The sequence below is a fragment of the Erithacus rubecula genome (genome assembly GCF_903797595.1).
Source record: "Erithacus rubecula genome assembly, chromosome: 14".
NCBI lineage: Eukaryota > Metazoa > Chordata > Aves > Passeriformes > Muscicapidae > Erithacus > Erithacus rubecula.
Window position 1 is genome coordinate 15,814,699 of NC_136666.1, and position 20,714 is coordinate 15,835,412.

The following is a 20,714-nucleotide window of genomic DNA, read 5'->3' on the forward strand; positions in this document are numbered from 1 at the left end:
ATACTACTAATCCTGTCTCTGGCATTCCCTGAGCTTCTGCAAGACCATCAGTGCCACACTGATTTTATACTCAACCAGTCTAGGCTGTCATTTCCATGGGTTTGACAGAAAGACAAAGCAGTGACAAAGGAAATTGGCAACATCAGAGAAGACCAATATCTGAACAGCTGGTCCCAGTTTTTGAAACTCATTCTTCACTGAGACAGGCAGGAGCTGAACAGGTTAATTCTATTTTCAAGTATTCTTTTCAATGGACTGAGTTTCTTGCAGGGGTTGAGAAAGCCCTTAGCAGCAACAACAGAGTTCTACTGTCGTATTCCAGTCAGGCTGGAATACTGCCTCAAGGTAATACTCTTTCTTATGTTGTTAAGCACAGCAAAAAAATTTTAAAAAGGAAATTACAATTGACTGCTTCACTAGAAATCTTAAAGATGCAAATGAAAAGGAAGGTTTCTTTGATCATGTTGGGTGGGAGGGGCTGAGGTGTTTTCTGTTTGGTTTGGGTTTTTTCATCAGCTACCCCAAAAAACTTCTCCTCATGCATCTCCTAGAAGAGAGCTGAGAGGGAAAGAACCAGAGAGTTGCTGGAATCCATAATCAGAGGAAAGAGAGGGAGAACAGACATTTAAGGAGCGCTCCATCCCAGCCCATCTCCGTGTCTGTTCTGCTCAGTCTCCAAAATGGAAACACATCTATTTTCCTTTCACACACATATTTTAAAAAAAACCTGATAGATGAGTGTCAAAGTGGATAATGAAGAGTTTCTCCAGTAGTTGGAAAATTAGTTACCTGTACCAGCACAGCTCCACCCAGCCTTAAAGAATGTTACTATGAAATTAACAAAAACATATACAGTGTTTAAAATATTCCATGTATTAAACAACCACTTTTTTTTAAAATTTTCTTCAAATAGGAAAATTTCCTAAAAGAAGTGGTAGAAAGAAACAAAGAAAAACGAGAAAACAAAAAGGCAGTAAATAGAAATACAAGACAAAACTAGAGTAGAAATGAAATTAACAGACAGTTGAAAAAAGCTAATTTTTTTCAACCAATTAATATCAGTCTGGCTGATGAAGTTAAGAATACAATTATCGAACAGTTATTTGTTCTAATATTTAATGGGAATGTCAAATGAGAGTGCAGCAAAAAAGGAAAAATCTCTCAATAAATCACAGCACAAATCTTTCGGGGAAGTGAGATAATCTGCTTAGCAGCATTGCGGAATAATTACATCTGCCTCGGGCATCAGGTAAGCGGTGAAGGGAGGCGGTAAGCGCTGCAGCAGCCGGTGCTGACCCCCGTAACCTTCCCGTGGGTGTGCAATGTGTGAATGTGCCGGGGCAGCCCGAGCCGTACCTCTTGTCCGGCCTGGCGCCGTGCCGCGGGCCCTGCGAGTGGCGGCTGCCGCGCAGCGCCGCCCGCCCGCCCTGGCTGCTGCCGCCGCTGCCGCTGCTGCTGTTGCGCGGCCCGGCCCAGGGCTGCTCCTCGCTGCGGTGCAGCGGCACGGAGGTGCGGATGGCGGAGATGACGTGCCCGGGGTAGGCAGAGAGCGGCTCCTCGTAGCGGGCGCTGTGGTGGGGCAGAGGCCGCTCGGAGGCCGGGAAGTGGCGGCCCGGGCGGCGGTAGCGCTCCCGGTAATAGGCGGGCAGGCAGGGCCGCGTCTGCTCCATCACGCCCCCGCTGCAGCTCCGCGAGCAGGCGGACCAGGGGCCCCAGCTGCCCCACAGCCCGGGCACCCCCGCACCGCTGTCCTCGGGAGCATCGCCCTGCTCTTCTATCCTCTGCGGGACCTGCGGACACAACACACAATCGGAATTGGCACTGGAACAAGGGGGGAGCGCGAATACCTTCGGCCATTCACAAGCGAAATGGAATGGCATAGCAAGTAACTTGTCTAAATCTCTGTGATAATTGATAAAAGAATCGTGTTAATCAGAAGTTTTGGAGTTTGTATAAACCAGAATACTTAGATGAGGCATGGAACTAGATAAAGGGAAATATTAAATCATTCAGTTTTAAATCCCTGCTATAAATATTATATTTTCTAAATAAGTTGTATCTACTACCAGTTTGCAAAACAAGACTTTCCTGCAGCCTGATAGATTTTGCAAAATCAGATCTCCTGCCTTTGTCTAATCAATTGCAGCCTATCTACTGAGACCAAACTTCCCAACTTCTGCCGTTCTTTATCTACCAAGACCAGATGGTTATCTATGAGACTTGACAATGCCCAGAAACATCATGGATATTTCTTTTGACCATCACTGCTTACCTGGCAAAATTATGACAGCAAAAAAATAACAATTATTGATTACTACGAGAAAACCACACTATAAAGAGAAGCTGCAAACCAAAATTCGATGGAGCATTGAGTGGGCAGTGACCCCTCACATTTTCCCCAGTGCTGCATTGCTCTGTCTATATAAAATAAAGCAATCTAAATTTTGCTGAATATCGAGACTTTTGTTTCTCATTTATAACATTCCCTTCCTGTCAGTATAGGAGGAGATCTCCTACAACATTCAACCACTCAGACAAAAAGTTTGGGGCTGGTTTTGCTGAGTTTTTGGGGGGTTTTGTGGTGGTTTTTTGGTTGGTTTTTTGGGTTGGGTTACGATTTTGGTTTTTCTTTTGGACTATCTGGATAGAAATAGATTTTCTTTGTTCTCAGCAATGGAAAAATTACATGATGCAAAGCTTGGAAATGTGTTATAATATTACCAAAAGCAGGAAATAAGGTCATTTTTGGTAATGAAATTGGGTTAACAGACACTCACTGCTCTGCTGCACTCTTGACGCTTCAACAATGGAGAGTGCTGGTGGTTGCAATAATATTTCAGGAACTCCCATCTAATGTGGAACTTTTTACAAAGGCAATAATGTAAGAGGACAGGTTCACCAACCAACCAAAAATGCTGCTATAGTTAACTCTTATATTACCACTTGTGCCCCAGTCCCCACATTACCCAATACATTCACAGAAATTCCCATCAAATTCAATAAAAGATGGGATAAATTGTTGGTCTCTGGAGTACAGTGCTAATTAGTCCATACTCACCATTCAGCAGCACAAGGAAAGTGAAAGAAAGAACCCCAAAGAGAGAGGATCCTTCTCATGAAGGAAGCTAGGAAAGATTAGGAAGGATAGGGTCTCTCCACAAGGAGAGTTAACCCCTCAAGCTAAGTATTTTAAACATCCTGACCTTGTGATTGGAAAGGTATGCCAGGAAGTTACAGTCACCAATCATCTCCCTGTGGTCTCCCCAAGGTTTACCCATTCTTGGAGCTAGATATAGTCAGGATTTCTCAGTGTTTTGCACTGAGTAAAGTACTCAAACTTGCAGTTTTTCTCTTGTTTCTCTTGACCAACTAGTTGAATCACAAGTTTCTAAAGTGGGTTCCCAATATCTGATTCTCACAATTATTAATATGCAGATCATTCTTTTAAATTTAAATTCAACATCCTTTCAGTAATTTATTAATGCTCTGAGTACCAACAAGCACACACATCAATTCAGCTGGGAGACAAGAAAAGGCACTGTCCACAAATGTGTTTGCCATACTTCTCCAGCACTATTCTAGTGCAGCTGCCTCAGAATGAACTCTGGAAAGCCAGCCTTGTCTGTCACTTCTCCTCCCTTCACAGCATGAGAACCTAAACCTGTAAGTTGCATTAATAATTCTCCCTCAGACATTATTGTATGATAGCAAGAGATTACCATCTCCACAGCTAGTCTCTCATCACAGGCACCACGTCTGGTCACTCCCAGTCAGGCAGGGAGCACACATTGCTCATCAGCAGCCTGGGCTGGAACATGGCTTGCAAACACGGCTTGAATGCAGCATTACAAAACAACAAGCCAAGCCAGAGCAGGGTTTGTGGTGCTGCTGTGTAATACTTGGTTGTGGTCTACATCATTTGAAACATTTCCCCCCTCTGAGGTTGCTCTCATGCTTTCATCACCAACCACAGAAAAAACTGCATTTAATTATAACTTCTGATTTATAAAAAGCATCTGTATTAGTGTGATATGTTACCCATTTCTCACATGTTATTTGAAAACAGGAGCAGATGTCTCTGTATTTAAAGTCTTTTTTCCTGTGCATACCCCATTTGGCATCAGCCTTTAAAATCCAATAGCCTGTACAACCTAATACCATATAATGTCAAACTGAGAACATGCAACAAGGTCTTTCTGGCTGCTACATTTGCTTTCATATCCAATAACAGAACACCACTGGCTCACACTTTGACCAACTAAATAAGCTAGTCTTCAGTTTGTGATTTTTCCAGTGAATATTTACTGCCCATACTTGCACTGTGCATTAATATGCTCTACCTCAGATATAAAATGGTAATGACTACACACAGAGACACTCTTCTGGTCTGAACTCAGTCTGCAGTAAAATTTACTTAGTGTAAAACTAATAGCCCTTTGTTATCAGACAAGGTTTCACCTGTTTGGACTACTTCTTAATCATTTCTATGATGATTCAGTGTATTGGGTTTTTTAAATGCCAAAGACACTCATGCAGGTAACAACTAAAAACTATACCTACAAGCAATTCAAGTTCTCACTAACATAAGAAATGTACCATTGTGCAGAAAAAGAAACTGAATAGTGAAAAGTGTCAGCCTGCTACACAGAGACCCTGCCAGTGCTGAACTTCATTGCAGCAAGAATTGGGTCAGATAAAATGATACTTCAAATGACTGAAGGCAATGTAAAGTAATTTTACACCCCCTAATCTTCACAGTGAAAGAGTTGTAGACACAGCACAAAAGGGTTTAATCCAGCTAGTTAAGGAAGAACATAAATAAAAAACCTAAAAAAAAGTAACATTATAACCTCTTATAGACAAATTCATCAATATTACTTAGTTGTAAGATAACAAAATTTTGAGATGGGAATTTTCAGTAGCAAATCAGGTTATGAACTTTTCTTACTGCTTTCTTTCTTTGAGTAAGATATGGGCTACAGATGAATCTTTAGAGGAGATGATGTGATTGATGGCATAATCTACCCAGTGAATGAAAGACTGAATAAGATGAAGCTGCTTAGTTTCAGGGATGAAAAACAGAAGGGACAATAATGACACTCCCAAACTATTTACGTAAATAAATACAAAAAGCTGTTACTTTTCTCTTTGCAGCAAATTGTTCTTGTTTATAGCCAACGCATTAATAATCATTTAGATTTAAATTTAATCAAAAGTGATACAAATTAAAGGAGGAAAACTACTTAGAGAAAAGGCAAGCAAAGCCTGGAAACAAATTGCCTGAGGAGGTCCTGGCAGCACTGAGACCAATCCTAAACTCTACCAGGCAAAATCCTTCCTCAGGGCAGAGGAGTTGAATTACAACACCCACAGGCCAGTTCCCCCACTTTGATCCTGTGATTTCCAGGTAACTAAGTAGCCAAGAAGAAATTCTGCCACAGCTCTGTGATACAGCCAAGAAATTACAGTTAGCTACAGGAGTCAGCTGAAGTATTTCAGAGCATCTCAGACAAACCACCTACTTAGAGATCCCTGACATTAGGTCACTCTTTCTCTTGCTTTAAGAACTATCCATTAAAAACACACCTTCTGAAAGGAAGAGTCTGAGCCTGCACTGGGGAATAAGGGAAATGCACACTGAACTTTTCTTGCCAAATTAAGCCATGAGAGTAATTTCTTTAAGAGAATCACATAGCCTGTAAAAAGAGAGATCAACCAAGCCATTTAATCTACTTGCCCACAGTTCGTGACTGATTCCTTCTCTAGGTGACCTAGATTCACTCTAACTAAAAATGCACCTCCAAAAAGATTTTTATCTACTGCAAGTTAATCCCAACCAAATTTTGCTCTACAAACTCAATTTCTTTTCCCCTTTAATTTCTGTCTTTCTTTCTTTCCTACACATTTTTCATTTATTTTGCAAGCCAAGGCTTGGAAGTGGACACAATACCATTCACTACATGCAGCTGTACAATAAATAATGTAAAGAAAAGTAAGATAAGTTTTCACATGTGCAAATACTTGCAATTTCTACAACTGTACCAACTCCTATTAATCTGCTATCAAAGAGTCCTTTAATGAGAAATTCTCTTCATAATGGCTGTTACCAAATATCTTTCAATCTGCCACCTTTTGACCAGTGAGTGGTAAAAAGGAATTGAGGCTGGATTTTCAGAAGGGCAGTTTCAGGGTCATCCCTTCCTCCACTCATCAGTACCCTGCATTCCTTTCTGTTCTTTTTCCCCAGTTTTCTGGTATTTCGTCACTTTTCTACATAGGAGTGGCACTATGTACAGGTTTTAGACTAAAAGAGCTTGTTGGGGTTTTTCTTTCCTAAAATCATATGGAATTAAACATACTACCAGCAGGCTGACCTAGATGACATTCTAAACAGAAAAACAGTTTATCTTTAATTCACGTAATTCACCAATCACTCTGCTCCTGAGTCAAAAATTCAGCAAAAAGTAGGAGTACACAAGGTATAGAAATTCAATGCCAATTTCTAGTACTGCCTCTGTCAGAATTTAGAAATAAGATCCACATCTCAGGATTTCAGCAGCAGTTGTTGAAACTATACTATTGCAAGAATGTCCCTGAAGAGGAAACATCACTTGAACTGAAAGCCACAACTGTTTAAAACATAACTTATTGTGCAGGAAGACAATGGCAGACAAAGCTGTACTGATCTGACAAACACTAATTTTAAATACTGTAGGACACATCATCCTGTTAAACTATAGATTAAGTACAAATTTACTGTTCAGAAAAATTGGGGGAGAAATGCTTAGATCAGAGGCCCATTTAACTCAGCATTGTGTTTCTGACTGAGTTGAAGAAGCAAAACTTTAGGAAACAGAACATATTCAGAGATATCCAGGGAGCTTCTGCTTACAGCTAATCAGTAATTCAGCTAAACACCATATTGCAATTGTTCTTCATACCCAATACTGGACTTACTCCCTATGAAGACAATTAATACATTTTTTGGTATAATTTTATCTTGGCTTCCAAAAGATTCTAGATTTTACATTGAAAAAGTGCTTCTCTTTGCTCTGGTCATACATGCAGCCTGATCATTTCAAGATGTCTCCCAAATTTTCCCTTGTGATAAATGAAGAATGATCATTCTGTATTCTCCTTCACCATACTATGATGTCTGATTTGCAATTGCTAACACAATCCAGTTCCAGGATCTCTTCCTCAAATTCAGCAGTCTTAATCTGTTTAGTTTCTTTTTGTAAGGAATTCCTCATTCTCAGCACCTTTTCCACTCCTACATTCTTACACGGGTGTGCAGTGCTGCATACCATACTCCAAATATGAATTAATGGTGGAATTTCACAGTAATAATGATTATAATGCTTGGTGACAGTATATACCTTTTAGCCAGCTACATCATTAACCTGTTATAGCCTCAGCCAATGTTACTAAGTACTCTGTAGATACTAAGCATGCTATAGCAATTCAAATTCAAAACTGAAAAGGGATACAAGGAAATGGCAAGGTTTAAACCTAGAGATATCTAAAGCAAGTCAGACATTTCTGGTATTTCTTACCATTTCAGTTTAGATACAATAATGTTATTACATTTTACAGATTTAATTTTTAACATATTATACAGTAATTCTTTTTTCTGGGTAAATGCCCAGAATGGAAATGGACTCAAGAACAAATTAACTACATCATATTCCTAAATATACATCTGAAAGGGATATAACAGGCACAAATGTATGTTTCTCACAGCTTTATGGTATTACTTTCACCCAAAGGCAAAGAAATTGTATCTAGGAGAACATTTTATCACCCACTCAGAAAAATGCTACCAGTGGTATTCACCGAGTTAACCCATATTCACATAATGGATGCAAAGTGGAATTAACAGAAGCCAGCATGCCTTACTTTCAGCTGCTACTAACCTCTTTGTCCTGTGCTTCCCAGAGCAAAGAGCCCCTGTAAATTCTGTTAATACTCCCCCAAACCCTTCAGGTTTTAGGTGTTTGTTCACTGTCTCTTCCATGGTCCTTCTTCTCATTACCCCACTCATGATGACCATGCTATGACACCAAACTGTCCCCATTGTTACTAAAGGAGTGTCAAGCACTTGGAAAACATGACTCCTTATTTATTCCATTACTCCAGGGTTGCACTTTCTTTATCTTAAAGTTCTGACTAATTAAAGATTTCATTAGGGCACAGTCTGTCACAAAGGATTTGCATGCAGCTTTTGCCACAGCCGGCTCAGACTGACTGAGGATTCAAAACATCACTTAAATAGTATAATGATACTCATTAAAATGCATATGTGACACTTGGGATGAGATGAACACTGTATTCTTCATGGACCTTCATCTTTCATTAATAAATTGATCAATGATCAAGCCACAAAGAAAGAGTTGGCTTCACATTCTTAAAATTTAAAGAGTGTAAAAACAAAATCAGTCAGACTCTCAGAAATGAGACCTGAAGTGCTGCTCAGGGCACAGCATGCTGAATTTTGAATGGGCTGAGGAAATGATAGTTTAGTTTTAGAACCTGTTCAAGTGTGAAATTATTGTATTTCCTTGCCAGTGTTGTAAACACATCTATGGAACCCCTTTAATTCTTTCACTAATCTAAGCATCTTAAAGGAATATTCTTCCAGCATTAGCTCAGCTGATTTCCAATAAAGTCCTTACCTGTATAGCTATGACAATTTCTCAGCAGCAAAGCTTTACAGTCCATTTTATATATGTTCCTTTGAAACAACCATATTTTTTACCCCTTTTATAAGAAACATGTGGGACATTGGTGGTTTGATAAAAAACAATCTACCAAGCCCCACCTCCCCAAAAAAAATAAAAACAAAAACTTGCAGATAACTTCTCTCAAGGCTAGCAGAAAAATGGAGTAGAGGCCAAACAAAACATCATGACACAATGTGTACATGTCTGCCTGGTTCGTGTGCTCAGCTATTTTAATCCTTCAGTGCATTTTGGAAGCCTTTAATCAGAGAAGTAGTAAACCATTTGAATTTTACAGTACATGGTAAGTGTAAATATTACCAGCTTAAACCATTTGTGTTTCCGTTCTTTGTATAAAATCTCTGAACATCTGTGCCTGTGAAGATTAAAGGGCTAAAATGCCTGGAAATAGAAGACCTTTGTATTCACAAATCACTGAAGGGAGTTACAGTGCCTGGACAGCTTAACTGCCCCTTCAACCAACTCTGACCACATCTGAAGAAACCTTAACATTATTTGAATAGTCTAGAAAGTAAACAGCTCTGGAAAAGGTTCAGAACAGTTTTTGTGCCAACAAAACTTGAAGCTTCCCCCAAGTCTGGATATTTTTTTCACACCACGACCACCTCCATTGCACTATGGGAGATTAGTGTTTAAAGGAAGAGGTTATTTTCCACTCTTCTGAGACCATTAAGTGCTTTCAAGTAACAGACAGCTCACACCTGATCTCACTTCTACCACTTCTATGCAACCATTCCTTATCCATGGTAGGATTGCTTCTCATTTACAGAAAGGTAAAGATTATAGCAATCAGGCCCTCACTAAATCACAAATTAGGTTTCTTTATTTTTAAAAGTATTCCCTCACCACTCACTATCATCTGGGGCCTAGGTCACTAAGCTTATACTACCCTTGGCCTCCTCCAGGTCAGCTGTGGCAAAGCTGTTGCCATTCTGTTTATTTCTACACTTAGATTCTTTGGGATCCACATGTGATAGAAATACACATTTTATTTATTCTGTAATTGCCATAACACCTCTCCAGATCTCTCAGTGAGTCATCTACCCAACACTCCAAAAGCAGAGAAGACAAGCTAATATAAAGTAGCAAGCAATACTCCCTAACAGAAGAACTCATCTGTGAATCCAAAAAGCTTCTCATCTTTGTCATCCCTCTCATCCAAAGTTTGAACAGAACTAGCATGCAGAACTGCTCTGAAAGAAGATGAGAAACTTACCTATGACCCTGTAAGCTCACCGGCACTGGAATGCAACTGGAGCTGTGATCTTTTCTTCCAGAAAAACGCAGAACTCCTGCTCTGAGCTTTGAATGGTCTGGGGTATGGTCTATGTTTCATAAGACTTCAGCTCTAGTTACTGGATTCCCCATACTGTATCCTTTGAGTGAGTATATGGAAGTTAGCAAACACCACTTTCATTACTCACTATTTTGTTAAAATTGTTCATCACATCCTTCGTCATCCTCCTCTCCTTTTCTTCCCTTCTGCACAACTGACCTCCTCTCTTATGGAAAAAACCCTGCCAAACAGCAGAGACATCTATCCAGAAATGCACAGGGGATGTCAGCAAATATATGTTGGAGTTACTGCAGGAAAAGACAAGAAAGAACTTCCAGAGCTAGAAAAGTTCAGAACTCACACTCAGAAACATGTCTGACTTGGCCTTCAGAGTTACTAACAGCCCCTCTTGTCTGGAGCTTATAGGTGGGGCAGAAGGTTTGTGAAAAGTATAATAAATACAGATTTCCAGTCTAACCACAGTTTGGCATGAATAGAATCCTCTCCCCTAGGGTAAGAGCCCAGAAGGACAGCCTGCCTTGGGGCCCGTGTGAGATTGTCACTAGGAAACCTGTGCCTTGCTCTCAGTAAAAGGAATGTCTCTAAGGTGGTTACCATGCCCTTAAGTCCCTTTAACTAGTACAGAACACACTCCAGACCCGTGGCATTTCTCATTCAATTGAAAACAAAGAATCTGATTTTATCTAAATTAATTCCGGGGCTTCCCAGAATGAAGCAATTGTTTCTCTGAGTAACTCTATTTTAGTTAGTAGATTTATTCCCCCTAAGGCCATTTGGAAGCTGGACTGAAGCATCTCTCCACTGTCAGTATTACAAAAGAATGTCTAATCAGACAGAGTACTGAAACCAGAGCAGCAGCATGACCATCTCAACTGCACAACAAAAGAGAAGAGATGTAAGATAGGCAAAAGTACTGAATTGTCCTGCAGTTTAGAATAGAGCCCTTGGACAGCTTGCTGCAGACTGGACCGTGCCAGTTTCAGACCAAATCATTACTGACCTCATTTAACTTGTCTTACAAATAGGCTGCACAAGGAGTTAACAGGACTTCTGTGTTCTTCTGGACTCTGACAACCAGACAGATTCAGGTTTCTAGTCCATATCTATAAGGCTATTGTCCAAATACCTTTTTACTCTAAAGACAGTGGCACATGCACATTAAAAAAAGCAAACCCTGCAAACTTGCCTTTTTCCTTTTAACAGCATTGTTTTGAAAAAAATGCATATCTTAGATTGTTATTTAAAAATCTATAGTAAAAAGAAAACTTGTTTTTAAACAGGTTATTTCATACTTTCAATAATTAATTGGTTGTGTTTGAATACTGATAGATATGAGATACCAATAGATATTAAGATATGAGAACAACATTGATATGAAGTGAATGTGATGAGAGTGAGAAGAGACAGAACAGCATCCAAGGGGTCTTGCCTCAGGTCTGTGGCAGAATCAGCAACACCTGCATATTGTTCCTGATAAACATTTTTGTGACATATTCACAGAGACCTACATAATGGAAATTCTACATATTATTCAGTCAATATAATCTTTACATCTTTACCATGACAAATTTTTTCTAATGTCAAACCTAAGCTTTGCCTCAGTTTAAATCTGTTTCTTCTCATCTGCTCCACCAAATAGAAAAAAGCCAGACTTCTTTTTAATACTTCAAAAGTATTTGAAGATTATACCTGCCTCCAGTGCCAGTGCTTCCAATCTTTAGAATAAACAATATGAATTCACTCAAACTCCCCTCAGAGGTAAGACTTCAAAATCCTTAGGGATTCTCCCTGCTGCTCTCTGTTTCTCTCCAAATTGTCCACTACTTTCCTGAAAAGCAGTGCAAAACCCCAAGGATTCCAGCCAAGATCTCACTAATGCTGAGCAGGATGGAAAGTGCAGGCTGCAAGCCTTAGAGATGCCAACGTCTAGGATGAGTGACCCATCCACAAGAACACAACAGGAAATTCCAGCAGTTTTCAGCTCCAATCTCTAGCAATTTGAATAGCAACAGAGTGGTTTGGGTCCAGCTTCTGTTACAGACATTTCTATCTCTGCAAGAGAAAGAGCTGACTATGAGCAGCTGGGTGGTTCTCTACTCACTCCATGTCTGCTCTACTCAGGAATTCTTTTTTCCATGTCTTACATGATGCTCCAAAGTTTTAGTAACTCTTTGTGACCTATAATGCTCCATACAATTACTCAGCTAACTAACTTTAATGAGCCTCTTTCAACCACATGTATATTTGTTTAAAAAAAAAAAAGAAACCAAAATACCCCCATATGCACAAACAGAACTTTATTCAGATTGCATTGCTTTACATATCTTAGTCCAATGTTTTCACATTTACCTTTCAGTACACAAAATCTGACTACTTCTAATGCTTACCTTTCTGTGTTCAATTGAAGGCTGTGGGATGACAAACTGAAATCCCAGCACTGCTAGGGAACTGAGAAGTCTGAAAAGGCAAACAATGAAACAGAACAGATAATTACCACTAATTCAAACCACACATCTACAACATCTTACAGGGCTTCACACTGCAAGAAAATATTTAGACACTTGAATATCATTGCTAACCAAAGCAGACTCACTAAACTGTCATGAAATGTTCTGATAAGACCCTGTTCACAGCAGGCTTATACCTGAATGTATGAACCAGGTTCATACATAGATTTGTACAGCTATAATGCAAAAGTCAACCAAATAGAATCCATTGATAGTAGTTCACATAACCTCATGTTTAAATTAAAAAATTCCTTGCAGTGAGTATTTTAACACCCCAGCATTCAGTGTCAAACTGACATAAGCTTTGCAAGTTTTTTTAAGTGCTAAGTAAGAATTCACCCATCTGTGGACCACATCTGCTTCTAGCTCTGGCTCCTCATTTTACAGATGAACACTCCACCTCCAGCACACAGGAAACAGAAATAGGTTCTTCCCCAGCTGCCTAACACTTGTCAAAATTGAATAACCTAATGGGCACAGAAGATGGAAAGCAGCAAACACAACCCACCAGAGACTCAGGATAAGCAGCCAAGCATCACCATAGTCCCCACATCTTCAGTCTGAAAGGAGTCATAATGGGAACCAAGCCCAAACAAACTGTTCTGTCAAGCCTCACCACTGTAGGGACTCCTAGGAGCCTGTTACAGCTTAGGCACAGTCAGCTTAGTCTTTTGTTTGCTTTAATTTGCAACACAGACTGGTTTGTCTCCTTCTAACAAGCCCTTTCACCAGAAAACATGGACAGGTATGGCAAAAGGGATCAAGGTATCTTTATTTGTACCAGGAGTTTGACTTTTCAGTCTACAAAGAGTATGTTTCAGACCCACTATAAGGGGGAAAGCTGCTATTTGTTTGCTGAATTTCAATGCAGAAAGTAAAACTGATGGATTTGGGTACAAAATACATCTGCAAACTAATGGACTAGACAAAATCCAGCTGCATTTCCTAGTCACAGCTCCTTCCTTTGCTCCCTACCCAGTAATCCTTTAAATATTTCTTATTGTTTCAGGCATTTTCTGAGACAGACTTCCTAAAAAGAAAGGGTTTTTTTTAATACTAAGCATTTAATTACCACAAATACAAGTATTCTGCTAAGGAGAATGTTTATCTTGTGTTTTCTATGTTTATTCTTGCTAATATACTGCAGAAGGAACCATTAGGTAAGTACTGATTGCACATGGCCTATCATCATCTCACTATCTATGCCCCCCTCTATCAAAAAAATAAAGCAGTTAAAGGTTAGAAAATGTCATTAGTTCTTTACTGCCATATCAATTTAGGAAAAATAAAAATAAGCCCTTTAAAAAGTGTGTTAGAAGGAAGTCTGGTATTTAACAAAGCTATCATTTGTGATAAAACAAAATACAGAGGAGGTGGCTGAAATCAGAGCCAGTGTAAGATGCTATAAAGAAATCACAGGAGTCAAAACATGCAGTTCAGAGCAGGGCCCAATCACACAGTGGTACATGGAAGCCAAAGGCACAAAAGAATAAACTGATTTGCAAATCATACCTGAAATCAAAGGCAGAAATAGAAGTCAGATTCCAAACTGCAAAATTACAATATCAAGTCTGTCTTCAGCTCACCTGCCTATCTCTCTTCTAAGTGCTTGAGTTATCCCAACTATTCTCAATGAAAAATGACAAGCATCTAAGTAAGTGGAGAGGAGTGTCTGACAGGCCCAGCCAACATCCTCTGCAAATTATATTTAACTTCCTTCTCAGAATCTTCCTACCCACCCTTGCTCCCTTATGGCTTCTGCTCCCTATAATCCCTCAGAGCATGTGAAAGAAAGTTCAGACTTTCCACAAGGAAATGAATGCTTTCATCCTCAACAGGACAGGATTTTTCTGATCAGTATGACAATCTACAAATTTCCATGTGTAAATTCTTCTGAAATCATGCACAAGGTTGTGAGCTCTGAGCTGAATGAGAACTGTAATCTTCAAAGCAAATTACTTACCAGATTAAAGTTTTCAGTTCTAAAATGCAAACTTTTAGTCTAAGTGTGATTACTCCGTGCCAGGCTTTTCCTGACCATTCCTTAAGGAGGCTGCACTGCAATCACCATCTGTATGTATGTAAGTGGCTCAAGGACAATAAAGATATATTTTAAATTTGCTTCTGTATCTGCAGTTGGATCTGTCAGAAACAATGGTATCAAGCTACTATTTCAAACACATAGGAAATTTGCCAGGAATAGTTAAGCTATCCTGAGGTAAACCCCTGGCTCCAAATCAGTGTGTGGCAATTGAATTTTTTAAATGTTATTTCCCTCAGCAGCTTGCTTGGCTAACTTCTCTGGACTAGGCTTTTTTATTTGTCATGCGTGACTACCTTTAAGCCTCCCAAGCTACAAAAATAGCTTCTCCAGTTTCAGTGGGTTTGGTTCAGGTATTCTCACAGTGCAGAAAAGCTAAAGAGAACAAGTGCTTTTCAAAATAAGGCAGAACTTTTCAAATACATCTGAACAGGTGAGGTATCAATTGCAGCTGATTGATGGCTGTGTAACTCAGGCCTCTAAGAACCTTGCTGGTGTAGCCCCTGCTCTGACAGTTAAGGCACTCTTAAGTTAGACCTCAAACTGTCTCACTTTCTTCTACAAGCACAAAGCAAAGCAGTATTAGGTCTACTCTAGGAGGAGCATGACAAATTTTGCAATTTAACACCTCATCTAGGAGCATCTCTCAGAGTTCTTCTTAGTCAGTGTTAGCTCTGCATGCATGAACCTAGAGAGTAGCAAAGCAGATCTCTCACATGTTGCTGTCCCTTAGCAGCTGCATGTTATGGAGGAATATTATGGCCAAGTGTGGATTGTTCAGATACAGGTGATCAGTACTGACTAATGAAGTATGGCTCTTGTCTCAAATTCCCAACTTCCTCCCAAATCTGCTGAACAGCCCAAGTCTGGGGCAGCTTGAGAGTAGCTATGCAGCTCCTCTTTCAACTGGAAAAATAAGACTGGTAGTGTCAGTAATGTGTGACAGATCCATTCTGATGGACAATCTGCCCTGACATATTAGGAGGGTGCCAAAATTGCAATTCAAATATTGATGTGCCAAACTCAGGAGAAGCAGGGCTGGAGCAGAGGTGTTACAGTAACTGCATCTCAAAGAAAGAGCACTCAGCTGTGCTGTGCAGCAGCTGGCCTGTGTTTGTGTGGCATCAGGGCTGCCTCTCTGCTCTGAATCTGCTCGCCCAAGGACAGGACAGAACCGGACAGACCAGCTTAGAAACAGATCAATGTTTCCTTTGTTAGGAAATCTGTTTGAAAGGTCTTTCCTATGTTTGCCCACTGGCAAACTGTTTCAGGAATGCATAAGAGAAATCTGTGAATGAATTGCAGCACAGGTACTAAAACATGTAAATCAGCAATTTGGGCCCGGTGACTGTAATTGCACAGCCTCATAAAAAAACATAGGAACTTTCCAGCAATACAGACCATCACACTGGCACACACTAACAGATGCTCTAAGCATGAACAAACACTGAGAACTTTCTTTTCTCACTATCACCAAAGAATGCTATGTCTGGTATGCATATACTTCAGTGCTTGGTCTGTGGACAAGATTTCTATTTACCCTCCTATGATACAGACACTTTTAACAGCAGAGCAAGAGACCACCAAATTGAAATTTACTGCAGTGTGTTAAGAGCATATTAAATAAGATTTTAAATGTTTTATTGCATCACTTACCTTAAGGAAACTATTAAACTGTCTACCATGATCTTTTAATGTAAGATATCTTGAAGTGAAAAATACCTCTTCACTGTGGTACAGCACAATGACAATCACACACAAATCCTACAAAAAGAAAGGAGAAAAACAATTAACACTGCTTTCAGGATATGTATAAAACTGCATACAGACCTACACTAGTCATCTCTACTTCAATTCTTGGGACTTTAAAGCAATTCAAGATGAATATGCAGTGTATGTTACAGGAATAAACTGTATGCACACCATTTTTTTTTGCAATAGGATTTAAATATTACCAATATGTTCTGCAGAAATTCTATGGGATGCAAAATCTTGCTTTGATTCCAAGGAAGGCAAATCTGATGTTAGACTTACTTGCCTTTTTAATGCACATTCCTGGTATGTCACTTGTGTAACAATAAAGCAAGCAACCTCATTTAAAGTCTTGTGTTAATAAAATTCATAGAACTGAGACTGGGTTGCCAACTTCTAATGTACAGTAATATTATTAATGTACTCTGCATTTTGTGAGAAATGCAAGGATTACTCTGTGAGGGCTTATACAGTTTGCAGAAAAAACCTGAAGAGCAGCCTTGTTTCCTCTAGTATGGATGGAAAACTTACCCACAATAAAGTTAAATGCCTTGCCCACAGTTAAGGAGGAAATCTGGAGTTAAAAAGCATTCTGGATACAAATTTCACTGATCTTTATTTCTAAGTACTATCAGTGCATCACAACTACTGTGAATACATAGAAACCCTACCAGCCCTTGGGAGGATTACCCAAGCACACTTTCATTTATTTGCAAATAATATCAAATGTTCAGACATATGGGAAGTTCTTATTTTAGTAAATTTGTAATCATATATTGGGCATCTAAAATGCACCTGGATTTCAGGCAGGAAAGAGATCCTTGCAGTAAGGAAACACAGCATAAATCAGAAGGGCTGGTGGGAGACTGGCAAGAAGGGAGGAAAAGAGGAAAAAATCACCCTTAAAACTGAACCTAAATCCATACATTTCAAAACTGTGTCAACCACTGTCTGTATCTTTCCCTTTACAAGTGGTTACATGTTGAAATGCAGTGGAATGAAGAGAAACAAGAGAACATTGCTGTTCACAGATAAAGAGCTCTCAATTTCTGTCAGCCAGCCAGATAATTGAAAACTGCCTAGAATGGGACAGGACTGACAAGAAAGTAAGAAATGTGCAGTTAAATGAAGTACAGATCCTGCTGCTAGGAAAATGCAGATTGTTTGCAGGTAACTAGACAGATTAAATATTCCCCAACCTCTCCTAAAAATCAAACAACAAATTTGGTTTAGGAAAACCCAAAATACTTGTAATACCTTCAAAAGAGAATTGCACAATTGATTAATTATTTGATTGCTTAGTCTTTTAAATGGAAGGCATTAATAGTTGAGTACTTGGGAAAGTATCACGACCAAAGTTCTGTATGGAACAGTTTTGAGTTAGTCCATAGGAAAAAAGCACAAAGGCTGAGCTAAACTTCATCCTCTCCTGCAGTTCCACAGCTGTCAGTAGATCTAAGATGTTTTCTGACACTTATTCACTGTTTTCACTACTTAACACTGTAAAATTGGCTTGTTATAAGATGGGAAGTATTTCTGAAAACAGATTTTTAGTCTGGATCTCCTGCAACAGTTCACACCGTTTGAGATTTTAGCACATGCAATAAAAGCTGCATTCCTTTAAACATGAGGGAAGTCCACACATCCAGCACCACCAGCAGACATTTAGACAGATCCCCACAGGACTTTCTAATTCTGAACTGAGAAGGAAACAAATGTCTCTCTGACTACAACCTGACTCTTAATTACCTGGCATATTGAGGCAATAATTGTTTGTATCATTTATTGAAGATGGAGACTCTGCCTGTAACATGGATTGTAACCAACATGGTTTCAAGTTCTTGTCGTCTGGGGTTTTTTCCAGATCTATTCACTTTCATATTTTTCACTCCACAACAATCTTTTCATCCAACAACCTTGTATGGAGTGACACAGTCTCAAAAGAACACTGCTACAGGATACAAAAACACTAAAAAAGCAATGTACACTCCACTAATCCCTTCTATAAACTGCACTTCATTTGAAAAACAGGAAAGATAATATGAGAGAACTGGTTTTGCAAAGAAACAAGAGGATGACCCTGAGTCTTTCTGGAGACTGTTCTTAAAAACAGTGCCTAAAGCCCATGCATATGTTTTCAATTTTTTTCAGTTCACTTGTATCTTCATTGTCAATGGCAGGCTGTGTTACTAACTCTACTTTCAACTGCATTTCAATGCCTTTTTCAGAACACCTCTTACCACAACTCATAGATGCATTTCTTTTAAAGCATCATTTCTAGCACATAGTGTAAAAACTGCTAAATATTTAAGTGACTTTAATTGCTTGTTTTCCAGATTATTTAAGAGCTCAGGTGCTTACAGCCTACTGAAAGGCATGTCATTTTGGCAGTGGTGTCTTTGATATGAAAATGTGCAAATGTGACAATCATTTTCCCTCCAGAAGATCCAGGGCAAAATGAACACTGAAATGGCTACACAGTTAACACTGGGATTGAATAACATGAATTTGGCAGGGAAACTTTCAAAAGCCTGATGAGGTGTACTTGTGCTCAATAAGTCTTGCATTGTAAAAGTCAAATTGCCTTCCCAGAAGGGGCAGAAAAGCACTACAGACCTTTATAGCAAAAAACTCTCTAGTAACACTGCTTACAGCAGAATAGATATTAATTTTTAAACTGGAACAACCCACACTCTTCTACCTCACAGAGTCAGCAAGACTTTCTCCACTGAATTAAAACATTTGATTTTTCAGCAGTGTTTCCTATTTCACTTCTAAGCTGGATGAAAATAAGATTGATTTGTGAAACCAGGTGGAGGAAAAAAAAACAAAAACACACCCCTCCCAGAAAACAAATCAACTAAACTAACCAACCCACCTCACAGGGTAGAATAAAATAGAAACCTGTCCAGAAGCACAGGATAACAATCAAAGGGAAAGGTGTTTCATTGCATATAATAAAATGTGCATTGGGTCACAGAAATGATTAAAGGATCCTACTTAAAGTCTCCTCCCCTTTCACACTGCAGGTGAGTGGTTGTAACACCTTCCAAAGCTGCTGCCATCTCTGCAGCTACCCTGCCAATCATAACCATCCCTTAACTTGGCATTTACTGACATTTATCCAGACCCTTTCTCACAACATTAGAAAATAAAAATACTGATTTGTAATGGAGATTTCAAAAAGGGGTGGGGATGGATAATGGCAGTAAAAATCCTAATCTAATAGGCATCTAATAGGCATCTATTATTGCCTAATCTATAGGAAATCACTGAAATTTGCTGATAAGGACAAAAAGGATTTCTCAAAGAGTTAAATGACAATATACAGAATTATCTGGATAGATACCACTGATACAGAAAGGTAAGAAAAGAGGAAGAAAGTTCTTCTGGGAAGTCAGAGGTAGGAGCTACCCTTCAGCTAATTAACTTCAAGACACGTCTTCCTACTAAGAGGTTTGAAATTTTGCAGAAAGCCAATGTTATCCTAACCTCTTAATTATCATGGGACTACTCACATGGGCCTTTCATGTGACTGTACCCTTTGTATATTGTGAGTGGATGGTATTTCACTTCCATGAATTCCTGTGTCATTTTAGCATCAAGCTATACTTCTTGTAAGTCCTGTCAAGGCACATACATCCATCTGCATCTATGTATTAACTGTAGCAGAAATCCTGAACATGTGCATGTGTACAGTACCTACTTGAACAATCCCAGACCCTTATTTCAACTCACAACAGGAATGTGAGATTCATCATGTAGAAATACACACTAACTCAACCAAGTTCAGAAGTGCTCTGAGCTTTTAGCCTATTCTACCTTGGTGACTTACATATACATATGAAGCCAACTTCAATTTCCTTCACTATTTATCTTTTTGGTGACGTTATGTATCTTGCCAGCTACTGACAATGGCAATTTGAAGCAGGTTCCAAAGTCCTGTTTCCACTGATAGAAAAAGGTTACCTGTTGGTTTTTTGTGGGTTTTTGGGTTTTTTTTGGCGGGGGGGGGGAAGGGTTGTTTGCGGGGGTTTTGTTGTTGTTGTTTTTTGGTTTGGTTTAGGGTTTCTGTTTGTTTTTTTCTTTCTTGCTTGGTTGGTTGGTTGGCATTTGGGGGGGGTGGGAAGGAATCACAAAAAAAGAATATCTAGAAGTACTTTAAAGAGAATATTACTCCCTTTAAGACTGCCTTTGAATCTGTTGCCTTGTGCATTCATACAGTATAGTGTATCTGTTGGTTTAGTTGTTCAAATCTATTAAATCATGTTCAGTGCAAGTCCTTTGGAATGCATCCAAATTTCACTACATTTGCAAGACTTTGATAAAGCACTCACAGTTTGCCAGGTTTATCTAGCTACATAATTTGTGCACAC

At 39.2% G+C, this 20,714-nt stretch overlaps 1 protein-coding gene across 3 annotated transcripts in view; it reads right to left on the reverse strand.

Annotated features, from left to right (window-relative positions):
• THSD4 (thrombospondin type 1 domain containing 4) overlaps positions 1-20,714 on the reverse strand; it is a 204,362-nt gene that overhangs the window by 168,256 nt on the left and 15,392 nt on the right. For all 3 annotated transcript variants that reach the window (XM_079318468.1, XM_079318470.1, XM_079318469.1), the window contains 3 exons: positions 16,243-16,350; positions 12,426-12,495; positions 1,357-1,790 (listed from right to left, as the gene is read on the reverse strand). In XM_079318468.1, coding sequence (XP_079174594.1) covers positions 1,357-1,790; positions 12,426-12,495; positions 16,243-16,271 — 533 coding nt within the window. In that variant the 5' untranslated portion in view covers positions 16,272-16,350. The remainder of the gene's footprint in view (positions 1-1,356; positions 1,791-12,425; positions 12,496-16,242; positions 16,351-20,714) is intronic.